Source organism: Sciurus carolinensis, chromosome 1, assembly GCF_902686445.1.
Source record: "Sciurus carolinensis chromosome 1, mSciCar1.2, whole genome shotgun sequence".
NCBI lineage: Eukaryota > Metazoa > Chordata > Mammalia > Rodentia > Sciuridae > Sciurus > Sciurus carolinensis.
This window is the reverse complement of record NC_062213.1, coordinates 95,354,304-95,370,263: the sequence shown is the minus strand read 5'-3', so window position 1 is coordinate 95,370,263 and position 15,960 is coordinate 95,354,304. Positions and strand designations below refer to the sequence as shown.

Sequence of the window (15,960 nt, the reverse complement as noted above, 5' to 3'; positions counted from 1 at the left end):
TTTGGAAAGAGGCCAGTTATTTAAAATGATTAAAAGCTCCTCTCCTTCTAAAATCCCTGCTGTCAAGAAATGGCTATGAACTTAGGAATACTATGGGAATCTGGGAAGGCCAGAATGGCTGAACTACAGTGAACATTGGGTTGACCACATTTACACTAGGCAGAATCTGAGAGGTGGTCAACTTCATCCCTACAGCCTGTGACATCCTGGTTTTACTTTTAGCATATTTAATTTGTGTCTCAAGCATAGTAGCATAGTATTGTCCTGAATATTCCCCTCCATTTTTTGTGGTACTAGGGATTGAACCCAGGGGTGCTCTACCACTGAGTCTCATCCACAGCCATTTTTATTCTTTATTTTGAGACAGGGTCTCACTAAGACAGCCCTGAACTTGTGGTCCTCCTCCCTCAGCCTTTTGAGTAGCTGGGACTACAGACCTGTGTCTCCATGTCCAATGTCTATATTTCGTTTTTCAAAAAGAGTGAGCGCCATTATGAGTGTTTTAAAAAATGTCTTTTAACTGGGCATGGTGGTGCACATCTGTAATCCCAGCGGCTTGTGGCAGGAGGATTGTGAGTTCAAAGCCAGTCTCAGCAACTTATTGAGGCCCTAAGCAACTTAGTGAGACCCTGTCACAAAATAAAATAGAAAAAAGGACTGAGATGTGGCTCAGTGGCTAAGTGTCCGTGGTTCAATCCCTGGTACCAAAAATACCAAAAAACAAAAACCAAAAAACAAACCTTCTTTTAGACACAGAACTTTTTCTTGAAGCAAAACTTTATGAAACCCAAATATGTAAAATATATGTGAAGTAGGGGTCAAGGTGCAAATGTGCAGTAACCCGGCTCTTTCTTCCTTTTGCATGCTGTACTGGGAATAAGGCCCCCAGGCCGTGCTCTCACTCATCTGTGCCAGTTGTGGACATACCCTTAACCCTGACTGGCTGGTTTCAAAAGCCTCTTTGAGATTAGTGCTATTAAAACTATTTCAAAAAGAAAACTCACCTTTTTCAGTTACCCCTTCAGTTGCTTAAATAGAAAAACTAAAAACTGGGCAGAGATTGCTCCTATCTTGACTAAATAAAGACAATTGGGAGTGTATATGTATATATGATTACTATAGGTAATTTGCAAAATACTGACAAATAGAAAAGAAGAAAAAAATTATTTGTTTTCTAAAGATGGTTACTGCTAATTCTAAAATGTAAATGTGATAGATGTCTAGCAAACATACAGAAAAGATAGGTCATAAACATACAGCTCCACAAATTCCCACAAAATCATCAGTTAGATCAAGAACACTTAATATTTAGACAAATTTCCTGAGTCTTTTTCCTCTGCATAGGCTCTTGTTTGTTTTTACATAGCTGTGATTATTCTGTAACTACAACTTTGAATCCTACCTTTTAATTTTTTTGTACTGAGGACTGAACTCAGGGGTGCTTAACCACTGAGCCACATCCTCAGCCTTTTTAAAAATATTTCATTTAGAGACAGGGTTTCAATGAGTTGCCACATTGCTGAGGCTGACTTTGAACTCACGATTCACCCGCCTCAGCCTGCTGAGCTGCTGGGATTACAGGAGTACACCACTGCACCCTACTCCTATCTTTTAAATTTAGCATTATAGGAAGAGCATATTTTTCACAAAATTCTTTGCAAACCTCATTTTCATTAGCTGCAGATCCCTTTATCAGGGACTTATACCCAAGTTCACTAAACCAACCTCCTATTATTGGGCACTTAGATGTTGTTTTGCTTTTATAAACAACACTGTGTTGAACATCTTTGTACAATAAGCTTATCCATAGCACTGCTATTTCTCTAGGGTATATTCCCAGAAGAGGAATTCCTGGATTAGACAGTCTGAATATTTTGCAATCCAGAGTATAAAGAATCTGTCCTCCATCTTCTCACAGGGAAGGAGAATTCCACTCAAAGACTCAGCAAAACTCCAATAAGCACCCTTGCTGGGCTCTTCCTGTGTGGTGTCCAAATGACAAAGCCCTAAGTAACATTCTGCAGATTGTTTATTCCATTTGGTTAATGGGCTAAGAGCCAATGGCAGACTTGGAGCCAATTATCAATTATTTATCATAACAAGGACAGGAATAGCCTGCTGATATAAAAAGAAGCCCAAGGAGAATGCTCAAATCTTGTTTTTGACATTGGTTTCCCTTCCTCCCCCATGACCCTTCTTGGAGTAACTGATATTTGATGAACTTGAGAGAGGCCATCTTTCTCCCACTTTTGGAAATGAGTCAGCCACAAAGTGGTAAGCAAGAGGGAGAGGAGGCCCCAGCTGCCTCAGCACAGTTGAAGGGCCCCTTCAGGAAGGAGACCAACTGTACCTTTGAAGATCAATATCACCATCACATCTTTCTTTGAGTTGTCAAGTGACTTTTCTCAGTTACTGAGTCCTGGCTTTGGGCCCAGAGTGATGCACTGTGAGCGAAGCTGTGATCAGAGAGATGTCTATCTCTTTCCTGTTTAACATTGACTTTCCTGTCGGATGAGTCAACGTGTGCCCAGTTGGTGCCCACAGTTTGAGTGTGGGAGCTCTCGCTGGTTGGGTAAGATTGGACCAGAGGCATATAGAGAATTGGGGAGAACAGGAATATTGGAAACAGAGGAACAGGAGCATTGTTGAGGAGGCAGTAATCCCTTCTCTGCTATTAAATGGTGGCCAAGAATGTTCTGCTTCCTGCCAGAACAAGGCCCATTTCCTTCCCACTAAAAGAAGACATACTGTTGTGTTGTTTTTCAGTACTGGGGATAGAACCCAGGTGTGCTCCACCACTGAGCCACATCCCCAGCCCTTTTTATTTTTATTTTGAGACAGGGTCTTGTTAAGTTGCCCAGGCTGACCTCGAACTTGGGATCTTGCTGCCTCAGCTTCTTGAGTCACTGGAATTACAGGCATAAGCCACCATGGCTGACTGTTTCGTTTTTTAATAAATGGATTTGGGACTGATGATGTGTAGCCTGTGGGACAGGACAAATTAAGGGATTATCAGAGAATTTTTTGGTGCTATAAAGGGACACTCACACTTGCCTCGGTCTCCCTACCTGTAAACTGGCCTACCAATATATACTTCTTTTTTTGGGATGCTTTTGAAACTCACCAGCTCTCCAGAGGATTGTAAAATCTCTGGGGATGAGGAACAGCTGATGATGGGATGAATCACTATCACTCTTTTGAGTGAGACTGGTTGCCCAGTCCTCTGGGGCAGCCAGCTGTTGGTGTCTTTCACTGTGGATTCATCACAGGGAGACCGTGACATCTGTGTTGTTTGTGTGTTTGTATGCAGGTTCAAGAAGACATGGAAGTCACAGACCCTGAAAGAGTGCAAGACAAGCATGCACCCGCCATATTCTTTGGGGCAGTCCAAGCCCACCATTGTGCTTGTTCCTCTCCTTTCCCCTCCAGTGTCCCCCAGCAGCCTAGGGTCTGACAACACATCGAGCCACAGCCGATCAGATGCCAGGGATTCACGGAGCCCTTATGACATCAGCAATCGAGACTACTTCTTTCCCAGATAACTGTCTGGGTGGCACCTGGCAGCTGGGTGTCAGATGTGCTGAATCGTGTGGGTGACGCAGCACACACTGGCTCCAGAAAAGATGCTTCTCACTGCCATTCCAGCTCATCTCAGGGCGTGGGGCATTTGGCTTCACTGTTACAGAAGAGCCTGCAGAGATTCTGTACTGGGTGAAAACCAACTCGCTGCACCTGTTCCAAAGAAAGAGGTAGTTGAGTTTTCAAACTGCCCTTCTCAAGTGCTCTGCTTAAAGGGATTCTAAGGAACTCAGGACACCATGAAAGAGTTGTGCCAAGACTCAAATGGACAGCGGATGTGGAGGAGCAGCTGGGTACCCACATATCCTGACTCATCTCTGCAAGCTGCACCCTCAGGCAGGGGTATGGGTTTTCAGCAAAGGCCACTGCAGCTGGCTAGCTCCTAGCCCCCTGTACAGTTACATCTTCTCTCTTGAACTCTTGAAACCCAAGTGCCTTTGCCATTCTGTTTTTCTAGGCCTGAGGATGACTTTATGTAAACCACTGAAGCTGGGGGAGGAAGCTCTTTCCTGCCTTTCTTCTCCCCACTTGAAAAACAGCTGGTGTGTGAGTGTGTGTGTGTGTGTGTGGAGGGTGAATAATATCTCAGGGCCTGATGGTTTTAGGTGGAATTATAATTAGTTCCTCTTTAGCATTTTGCTAAATGTGAATGATAGTCCTAGGCATTTGTTGACTACAGAAGCAACTGCACTAACTTTATTCCCCTCTTTGGATCTCAGGACTTAAGGAGGAGAGAAGCAGACAGGAAGGAGGGGAGTAGGAACAGGGTCTTCAAGGTTCCCTGTTGTAGCTCAGGGGGACCACAGCCTCTGAAAACCAATGTTTCCTCTCCCCTCTGCTGCCCCAAAAGGAGGAATGGCAGTTGGAGGGGCCTCTGCCAGTGCTGGGAGCAAAACCATTTTATTTCAACTTTGTTGATTTTGGTGTCAACTGGACCTTAGTAACTAGCATAGATAATATTTGTGTGACAGGAAAAAATGAATCTGGCAAGAAATGTACTTTATGTTTTTTAAAAACTGCTGTTTTCTCTTGAGATGTTAGAAGACCCAGTATTCTCTGGATGTTAGCATATAAATAACTTGGGGCGGGGCACAATAATTTTGTTTAGCACCAAAGCAAGTCAACTGAGAAAAGGAGGAGGAGGAAAAAAAAATGTTTTCCCCTGTTAGAAATGAGATTCTGATTTCATTCTCTATTTCATTTTTGTCTTACAAACTGTAAAAATAATCTTTGCCTCTTTTCTGATTTGGGGAAAAAGTAACTTGTGACTGCTGCCCACACCCCAGGTGGTTAGGAAGGAAAGGGTGTCCCCCTTCCTGTTGTCATGCCTCCCACGATTACCCGGCAGGGTCCTAGAAATTCCCCACCACGAAGGCTGTGAGTCCTATAATCAGAAGGGAGGTTCATTAAAAAAAATAAATAAATAAAAAATCCCTTACCTTGGTGACTTCCTCTTTTTGTTTCGTTCCTTGAACTGGATTCAGCTCAGCTCCTATGGAAGCAGCCACTTAAGTCTAGCCATGACACCAACTAACCACCAGCCCACTTTTCTGTTGGGACTTTGAGAATTCAGTGATGTTGGTGGTCACCCAGACAGGTACCCACAGAAGAGAGCTGTGATTAAAACGAACTGTGGAACCACAGACCCTGAATTTACCAGACCACAAAACTTTTCTAGAAGTTTACCCTTTTAGAAAAACACCACTACCGCCAGACATGTGGCGGAGGATGAAAATGATCATGTTGTATCAGCTGTTTGCCAGGTTCGGGGCGTTACTATCTGGAGCACTGCTGGCTATTTACATCTCAGACCCCATTGCCACCTTAGGCAGGTTGTCAATGTGGTTGACAAAAGTTAAGCAGGTGTTCAGGGCTTTTCTTTTTTCCCCCTCCTCTGTAAGGTTTCTGAATTGCAAAAATGCTGTGAAAGGGAAATATTACAAATGAGATCTGCATGAGAAAAGGTAATTCTGTGACCACGGTTCTTTAATTCTCGACATGGTTTTGCCCACATGTAATGTTACCAAAGCCAGGCAGAGCCGTGCTGGCAGAAGATGTGAAATCCAGATAGCTCATTATCTCTAAGAGCTAGGCAGCTTTGATCTCCAAATTGTTATTGCTTTCATTATTATCGTAACGGAACTGCCTTTTTTTTTTTTTTTTTTTTTTTTAATCAAAGAGGGTTTTTTTTTTTTCCCCTTTATTTTTTATAAGCTAGTGTCAATGAAGGAAAGGCCTGTCTTCTCTGGGCTCAAGTTTTGCTTAATGCACACAGGCATATGCCTTAAGTTTTCTCTGTCCTTGAATGGTAACTGAATGTGTGTCTCCATCCACTGGTCATTCTTCCTTAGTTTTCTCCAGCCCACGAGGTGCCTTGTGTCCTCAACAGGGCTGTCACTCACCTAAGACCTGTTGCCATCAGCCACACAGCCAAATGTGAAATGTGTGGACAGAGACAGTTTAAATCTGACAACCCATCTTGTGGAGTGGGAAAAGTCGAAAATATGCTGGACCCAGGTCTAACCTAAAGTGATCATTAGTTCTTGTAGCATTAATGACATGTTTTAAAAAATATTGGATGTGTGTATGAGGACTTTGGGGGACTCAGCAGTTTGTTCTGGTGGGGTCTTGCCCTAGCTGTTTGTTTGCCAGACCCTGAGCTTACACTGATTCTCTACCACTTCCCTGCTGTCTTGGGAGAAAGAAAACTGGTCACAGTGGCAAGGTGTAGACTCTACTGCTGGAACTGGTTTTGGAGCCCTGTGGTGGTGAATAGAGCCCAGCAGGGCAGGCCGGAACTGGTCATGGTTTGTGAGTTTCTCAAATATTGTTCGGGAATGTCTTGCCCAGCTGCTTTGGTGCTGGCTCATCTCATTGCAGGTCCTTAACATTGCCCTGGTTGGGAAGAAGTCCCACACCCAGCTCCAGGTGAGTCATCTGCCCTCATTTGGAAAGGCAGAGCAACCAATGGTCCTTTTCCATGCAGTAGCCTGCAGTGGGACTGCTGCCGGAAGGGGCAGACCAGCTGCCTCCGGTTTTGTGCCAGGCACTCCCAAGCGTCCCCTAAAGGTCCTTCCAGCCTCATGTCCCTAGTGTGGCCAGGCGCCTGCTCCAGGGAGTTTCTATGGCAACCTTAATGATTATTAAGGAACATTGTCAGTTTTATGAACATATGCTCAGATGAAAATCTACTTTGGGAGGAAAGGATTGGAACAGCATGTAGCAAGGCTGTTAATTAACAGAGAGACCTTATTGGATGGAGATCACATCTGCTAAATACAATACCTCAACTCTACACCACTTTTGGAGAGCAATAATCGTTTTAAGGGATTTCTCTTTTAATTACCTGAAAACCAATACCAAAGACTGGTATCTACACAATGTATATTTTTTCAATGCTCTTTCTTTCTATCAACTATTTTGCACTTAAAGTGAAAATTGTAAATGTTTTAAATAAATCATTTCTAAAAATACACTTGAGATGTAATTTTGCTTTGGGCACCTGGGTCATACAAAAGAAGAGACTTGTGTGATTAACAGGGAGAAAGGAACGAGAAAGGATGGGTAATTAAATAGCACTATTTTGGGGGAGATTTCCTCTTAAGGTGGGATTAAAGACTCTCTAGGGAAAAAAAAAATCAGATGAGTTCAAGAAGTAGCAATTTCCCAAAAGGCCTTAATTATGAAAGTGTTTTGAAACAGATCCTGGGATTTTGGGAAGGGGTGTGTATGTGAGTCTGCCAAGTTTACCATCTTTATTAGCAGATGATGGACATGTGGGGAAGGAAAAGGAAGGGCCATTATTCATCAGAAGACTGTTTATTGGACAGGGGTGGAGTGCTAATGGTATCACAAAGGCCTCCCTGAACTCTTGATGGTCAGATAGGCTGACTCTGTCCCCTATTGAAAAGGGTCTTTGAGAGGAAGAGCTTGGGACATGGCCATCCACATCTTCCAAACAGAGGAAAAGCCATCACGTGGATGCTTTGTGGGTGGAGTTGCCATGTAAATACTTCAGAACTGGCAACAGGGGGACTGCAGGGAGGACTGGAAATGATATAACTCATACTGAGAGTTAGGGCCCCCACTGCTTGGGCCTGACCTGGGCAGTCAGGAAAGCCACAGGACTGCCCAGTGGGACTCCCTGGATCCCTTAGGACAACATGTTCTCTCCTTGAGGTTGGTCCTTGTCTTGCAGAAAGCAGGAACCATATGTCCCTCGTGGTGGGTAGGCTGCGTGGGCTGCGGAGAGGGGGCTGGAGTGGACCTGCAGAGCCAGGAAATGAAGGAGCTGCTTCCCCTTTCTCCGCAGCATCACTGTTAGGATGACATGGTTACCGTGCTCTTTCCAGAAGAGCTGGGGAAAGCAGATGGTGATTCTTGTAGAGGATGGGAAGGAACACTCAGTTATTGGAACTGTCTCTTAAGAAAGCATCTTCCTTATTTACTGAGGCACAAGGAAACTGATGCTTTCTGTAGATCTGTGAGAAGTACAGGTAGGTGCTGGAGACAGTGCTTGCCACCTTGTGGAGCACAGGTGTGCTGCTGGCCCTTGAACTGTCACCACGCGCAGCATGGCTGTGTGCGAGGGTTGGGATGGGGATTCAGAACGCCCCACCCCCAGGGACAAGTGGAGGTTCAAAACATGAATAAAATTAAGTTTTTCAGTAAAATCATGAAACACTCACACTACAGGTGTGTATAATATTTAACTAAGGATGTTCCTTCTAAGATTATTTCAAAATGCTTAACAAAGCTACCCAACGTTCTCAGAGAAAATAGTACTATAATGGGAAGCTGCATGTATATATATATATATATTTTTTTTTTCCAGTACCAAGGATTGAACCCAGGGGTGCTCTATTACTGAGGTGTATCCCCAGCCCTTTTTATTATTATTTTTTTAAATTTTGTGACAGGGTCTCACTAAGTTTCTCAGGCTGGATTTGAACTTGTGATCCTCCTGCCTCACTCAGCCTCCTGGATTATAGCCACCACACCCAGGGCATTATAATTTTTTAAAGAATAAAATTTATCAGGAGGGAAATTGTATTTTGGTTTTAAATTTATGTGTCACTCCTTAATAAGAGGGTTTTGTTTGGTTTTGTTTGGTGCTGGGGATCAAACCTAGGGTCTTGTTCACAGCTAGGCAAGCACTCTACCACTGAGCTATGCTATACCCCTAACCCTTCAATGAGAGATGATTTTTTTCTTTTTCTTTTTTCCTTTTTTTTGGTTCTGTGGGTTGAACCCAGGGGCCCTCTAACACCCCCAGCCCTTTTAATATTTTTATTCTGAGATACGAGGTAGGATCTTGTCAAGTTTCCCAGGCTGGCCTTGAACTTGGGATTCTCTTGCCTTGCCTCCTGAGTCTCTGGAGTTACAGGCGTGCACCACTACACTGGGCTTTGGTGAAAGTTTTTAAATTCTGAAGACACTGAGGTGGGACATGTTGTAATCTGTGGCCAGCAACAGATGAAGGGAGAGGCAAAAGTGAAGGATGACAGCGTCCTGCTCACACTACTCATGCGGGTAGCACATTATCCTGCAGGGCACAAATATACACTGCTGTGCAATGGCATCTCCACAATCAGCTGTTAGAATCCCATTCTGGTTTCACCCACAAGGACTCCAGTTCAGTAGGTCTGAAGCAAGCCCAGAAAGTTAAATAAACTCCCCCAAGTGATTCTGAAGGGTGACAATGAACACTGAGAGTGACAGGAACCACAGACAAGCTGAGTGCTCTAGGCACCTTGCACTCCAGAACTTATTGTATGTCAGTGGATGTCTTCAAGGGACGGGGCTGCATTTTAGAAGAGCAGGCTCCAGCTCCAGATCCTTGGAATCACAATAGCAGGTGTCTAATGCAGAAATGTAAGAGCCACAGGTGTGTCCACTGTGCAGCCAGCTTTGAGGATCTGTGTGCTGGACCATAGGGCTGGAGGTAAAATTCTATAGCAGCATGATATGGTGGGTATCAATTAGGAAACAAAGTCGACAGGCAGCAAAGGGGTATATGGCCAGCCTTGCTGGTTACCTAGAAGTTCCTTTTGGGTATAGGTCACCTATTAACATTTGTTAATAAGGGCTGGGGGTGTAGCTCAGTGATAGGATGTTTGCCAAGCATGCTTGAGGCCCTGGGTTTCATCCTCAGCACCACAAAAATGAATGAAATAAAAACGATGAATAATACTAGCTATTATTTACCCAACCCCAACTAGGGGCTTTACAAACAATATATTCTTCCTTGCCCGAATGATGCTGCAAAGTATTTTCACCTGCTGACAGATGAGACCGCTGAGGCTCACATAGGTGAAGAGTGGTGCAGGAAATCCAGGCTAGTTAGGAGGCTGAGTTAGACTCCAAACGTGGGCCTGCCCAACCCCAAGGCTGGTGCTTTTCGTCTTGTCATAGGGCTCAGTTCCCCACCACCACTAGGGACTCTCAGTGGGTGGACCTCTCTTTCCCAGGACAGGTACTCTTACCCTGTGCTGGTGTGGGGTCTGGCTCACTTGGCCCCAGAGGAGAAGGACATGGCCTCCTCATTTGGTATGTTGGGCCTATCAGTGTGCACAGGGGCTGGAAGCTGAGCCCGTGGGAGCCTAACCCCACGGGGCTTAGGTCCAGCGGTTCTCATAGGTGACTGTTCAGCTGCCAGACCATAAAAAGAATGGGTCACAAAAGGGAGAGAGGGAACTAGTTTGTTAAAATTAATGCTTCTTAATCAGGGACCGAACAACATCGCTTCATCTTCATCCGTATCAATCCTCATCTCTGGATGTGCAGAAATGATTTGGTTTTTGTCTTGCTGCTTCTTGGTATAAACTTTAATAAGATTCCTCAAAATCCTCAAGTTGTGCTTTATTAGGGGGGCAGGATGCTCACGCATCCACTCGCTCTGAAAGGAGGAAGGGCTGCCACAGTCTGAGTGGTGCTTTCCGGTGTGTGGGAAGATTCGTCAAGGAACAGCTACTGGACTACTGTGCTGGATGGGGACGGGGGTGTCGGGGTACAAGAGGAGGGAGTGCCTTTCTCAAGGAGCTGGCAGCTTGCCCAGAGAGCCACACAACCCATAAGCAAATGCTGTCTCTGGGAGAGAATGACTAATCTGGTGGAGGGAGTCAAGGAAAGAAGGAACTGAACTATGAAAGCAGAGGAAGAGGGTTCCAGATGGAAGGTCCTCCAGGGAGAAACCCAAGTGGGGAGGGGGCAGGCTGCCTTGACATGTGGAGTACATCTGCAACACTCTAGGAGCACTTAGGAAGTCACCGGAGACCAGCCTTGCTCTTTACTTTTTCCTTTATGCATACAGAAAAATTTTGTTCACAATGGGCTGGGATGTGGCTCAGTAGTGCTTGTCTAGCATGAACCAGGCCCTGGGTTCAATCCCCAGTACTGAAAAAAAAAAACATTGTTTTTCCCATGAGCATATGCTTTTACAATGAAAGAAAAAACTTCACTAAGTAGTTACAATCCCTCTATTTTGGAATATTTCGATCTTGTACTGCCTACAAAATTATTAAGGCCCAGCACAGTATTGAATGCTCTTAGTCCCAGATATTTGGCAGACTAAGGCAGAAAGATCACTTGAGCCCAGGAGTTGGAGCAATGGAACAAGACCCTATCGCTAAATAAATAAATAAGTAAAGAAGGAAGGAAAGAAAGAAGAGAGAGAGAGAGAGAGAAGAGAGAAGAAGAAGAAGAAGAAGAAGAAGAAGAAGAAGAAGAAGAAGAAGAAGAAGAAGAAAGGAGGGAGGGAGTGAGTGGAGGGAGGGGAGGAAGGAAGGAAGGAAGGAAGGAAGGAAGGATATTAAGAAGTGCCAAGGCCTGGTGTGGTGACTCACACCCGTAATCCCATTGATTTGGGAAGCTGAAGCAGGAGGATTGCAAGTTCAAGGCCAGGCTGGGCAACTGGGTGAGATCCTGTCTCAAAATTCAAAATAACAATAGTAGTTGTAGTAATAATAATAATAATAATAATAATATCAGTGATAGAGCACCTGCCTGCCTTGTGTGAGGTCCTGAATTCAATTCCTAGTACTGCAAAACTAACTAAATAAAAATAAATAAGTAAATGTAAGTAGGTAGGGATCATAGACAAAATTAAATTGCCTAAAGATAATCATTGTCAAAGGGTATAACATGTTATATTAGTCTCTAATAAAGCTTGACATTCTGTTTTAAAAAAAGTGCAGGGATTTTAAGGGGAATGTTTCACTTGCAAACACACCACTTTAAATAACCCAAAATGAATATAAACATGTCTTTCTTAACTATCTCTTAAAGTAAAACATGTTTTTTCTTGTCAACAGCATACTGGTTGCTACCTTGATAAATTAATGGCTTTTATATGCACATCAAGTATATATCTTTTTACATAATTAATCTGAATTAGTAATCCTGTTTATGCACATACATCAGAAGGCAAGCTGAATCATTTAAGAAATGTCATGGAGGAAGCGTTTTGAGTCTAGATAATTCAGCAACTCATACTATATGATTCACAATGTGGAGGAAGAAATTCTAGTGCTACTTGTGGGTTTTGGAAATTAACTGCATGTCTCAGAGCAGATCTCCTTAATGTCTAATCATTTGTTGGTTACCAGAGCTTAAGTTGTCTTCAGGATTTCCAACTGCCTGGTTCCACTTGGAGCACCTAGGCTCCTAGGACTTTTTCAACATGCCCAATAGAAACTCTGCATCCATTAAGCAATTCTCCTCTCCCCAGCAGCCACCAATCCTCCCTTCTGTCTCTATGAATTTGACATTCGTCTCATGTAAGCAGAATCATATAATATTTTTTTGTGATTGGCTTATTTCACTTATGTCTCAAGATTCATCTGTTCATGTTGCATCCCATGTAAAGGAGGAATAATATCCCACTAGAAATCCAGACCACATTTTCTTTCTTCTTCTCCTTCTTCTTCCTCCTCCTCCTCCTGCTTCTTACCAGGGATTGGAACTAGGGCACTTAACCACTGAGCTACATCCCCAGCCATTTTTATATTTTATTTTGAGTCAGGGTCTTGCTAAGTTGCTTAGGGCCTTGCTAAGCTGCTGAGGCTGGCTTTGAACTTGTGATCCCCCTGCCTCAGTCTCCTGAGTCGCTGGGATTACAGGTGTGCAACATCATGCCCAGCAACCACATTTTATTTATCCATTCATCTGTCAACACATAATTGGATTGCTTCCACTTCTTGGCTATTGCGAACCTGTTTTAATTTAAGAGGCCTTTTTCCTTGCTAACTAAAACCAAGGGACTAATTTATTACTCCTTGCTCCCTACTTTAACTGATTGTTCTCAAATGTGAGGAGTTCTGCAGGTCAGGTAGTATCCTCTTAAAGAGAGAGTAGAGGTCCAGTGATTAAGAATCAGACCTAAACTCCAAAAGTAGACTTAGGCTGCAATCTAGACTCTTATGTGACTAGGACATTACTTAATCAAGTACCAGGGTCCTCATCTGAAAAATGAGGCTCCCCACCTGGCTCACCTGAATTGTGAGGGATTAAAATCAGATCACGTGGAATGAAAAGCATCTGCTTAGCAGTGCACTTGATCTGTAGTAAATCTATTTTCATTACTTACATCTTGGTCTTTCACAGGGTCAAAACCCAGGATTCAACACCCACATCCTAGGCGCTTATAAACATGTGTTCAATCTGAATTCTGAAAAACGTTACTCTGATTGCTCTAGTGGCAGGCAGAAGAAACATTTCTGGATGCAAACTTCCTTTTCTCTTAAACACAGATGGCAAAAAAAAAAAAAAAAAAATAGGCACTTGTACCACCTGGTGGCAATTTATATAAATGTTCAATGGAAATTACAAATCCAGTACTTGGGATCAATAATATACCCTTCTTCTAGGATCTCAAACGACTTTATTTGCATAAAGTATTGGCTTCCAATGGTGGTTGTCAGCCAGGGCTATGTATCATAATCACCAGTTAAGTTTCTTAAAAATATAGATTAAAAATAATTTTATAGATTTAAAAAAACGTAGACTTTTCCAGCTTCACAAGCATCTAGTCCCTCAGTTGGGATGGGGGCATCTGTATTAATAACAATGACATCAACACAGAGCACATCTCTGATGCCCAGGTAGAGATGAGCACAGATGCAATTTACTCTCTACTCACAAAGAAGATGAGCCAAAGAAACAGAGTAAAACTGCACTGTTATATTGTTGTTGTCCCCCGCCCCCCACATCCCCCAATACTGGGAATAAAACTCAGGGTCTTGCACATACTCCTCAGAGGCAACCATGCTACATCCCAGCAGTTACATGGTATTTGGGAAGGAAGTCACAATGGAAGGTCTCTCAGGGTGACGTGGTTGCTGGGGGCGGTGTCAGATCCGCTGGTTGTATTCCATTCTGGTTTGTATGTACATTTCATGAGCAGCAGTGACTGCAAATAAAGCTCTGCTGTTAGTACAGGAAGTACTTTTTATGAAGGGAGACGATTTACAAAACTAACTGAATTCAGCACAACCACTCCAGTTTTTTTTTTTTTTTTGACATAATGTTTATTGAAGTTCCATTTCAGAGTAAACCATCTTCAGGAGGGCACATAGTCTACAGTGGTTACTGTAATACATACAGAAATTTCATAAAATATTTCTGATACAATATAAATCATCAAGGTACTATAGATAGGCACCTGTATTACATACAACCTTCAAATATTTTGAAGATTAAAAGCAATGTGTCAGTTAAAATGTTAGATCCCTCTGATAAAGTAACCATATGACTGAAATGTGATGCCTGTCTCAATGATCTTCTAGTTTATTTATTAAAATATACTTAAGATTCTAAACTACATGACCTAGTTAGAGTCCAAGGATCTTGTGATGATAGTTATATTAAGTTTCAAACCACATTTTCCACAGGAAAGATTATATTTCAAGGGGTCAACTGGTACATCATTATTTTTTCTTTTATGGACTGTATCAGAAATCCTTTAGAAAATTCCATCCTTAAATGCATTTCTTTTCCCAACTGCAGTTTGATCTCTTTCCATTAGATGGCAGTAACATACCATCTTTCATTACACAAGGCCAGACTTGGAGGCTGTTAAAGGCCCGCTGCAGGCCAAGATTCTCTAAGTCAGTTACTGGGGAGCAAAAATTGGAAATGAGAAGAAAGAGTGATTCTAAAGAGAACATAGGGCCACACCAGTGCTGGTTATAGAAAATAAGAAAAAGACAACTAATGAGTGAAAGATCACTGAGAAAGTTATCAATGAATTCCTGCTAATATCAAAAGTATGCACAGGAGAAATGAAATCTAGACGTCACTGGGTTTCTTCCTCCTGGAATGATGGAAATCCAAGGCATTAACCTTGATTTTTTTGTAAAATAGCATTTTAATAGAGTAGAAAGGCTACCCTTCATTTTAAAAGCAACTGAAGAATGTCTTATAGTTGTTCTTCTGAATTAAATGTTAAGGTGTACCCAATAGCAAGAGACAATAACAGAGTAATAACACCATTAAATAATCCAGTTACCAAATTAGGACTATTTCCCATCTGCCTCAAAAACATCTGGATTTCTCTATACTTTATCTGCCCACCTCCCCATCCAGCAGAGATCAATAAGTGAACACAAATTCAATAAAGTACAGATTTTAAACAGCAAGGAATAAAGGCTCTTTCTATATGTGCTTCTTATGAAAGCACCATGAATAACTTAAAATACTTTTGTTCCCATTAGAGAATAGATATGTCAATACTTGCCTTTTTGTATACATACTATACTTTCTCCATTATTTTATTCTTATGTTAAATGAACATAAGAAATCCATCTTGATAGAAAAAGCTATGGAATTGAAGAAAATAGATATGTTATTTTGCCCTCACCCTCCCCAAGCAGGAGTGTTGCTACGGTGCCCATGGTGGGTTTGAACTCCTGGGCTCAAGCAATGCTCCTGCCTCAGCTTCCCAAGTGGGTGAGACTACAGGTGCTCACCACTGCATCTGGCTGCCCTCTGTTCTTACAGATCTGAAACTAACCAACTGCATTACTCAGTACTCTGGAGTAGAGCAATTTTTGGAAAGAGGTGTGATAAAGAAGGAAGAACTGACACAGCTCTACAAATGCTAAATTCAAGGCACATAAGAATTCACCAAAAGACATTCTTTTCTCCTGAAAATATTCTGAAAGAATTAACTCAAAAGAATGAGGACTACAGAAAAATACTTGTATCAAGATAAGTGACAAAACGTCCAAGCGTTCATAGCTCTGAGAACATGACACAGAGCTTCAGATCAGCTGGCCCAGGAGGCTTAACAAGGAAGCCATTAGGGTCCTCCTGCTGGGTCTAATTGTTTTTAGAACATATGGTACTTTATGCCACCACCCAGCTGTGAATTCCCTGGCTTTT

General features: G+C 42.7%; 1 protein-coding gene across 2 annotated transcripts in view; it reads left to right on the top strand.

The window, feature by feature from the left end:
- The window catches only part of Il6r (interleukin 6 receptor), a 55,408-nt gene extending 48,354 nt beyond the window's left edge, over positions 1 to 7,054 (top strand). For both annotated transcript variants that reach the window (XM_047555749.1, XM_047555753.1), the window contains one exon: positions 3,311 to 7,054. In XM_047555749.1, the coding sequence (XP_047411705.1) occupies positions 3,311 to 3,542 (232 nt within the window). In that variant the 3' untranslated portion in view covers positions 3,543 to 7,054. The remainder of the gene's footprint in view (positions 1 to 3,310) is intronic.
- Positions 7,055 to 15,960: the final 8,906 nt, after the last annotated feature.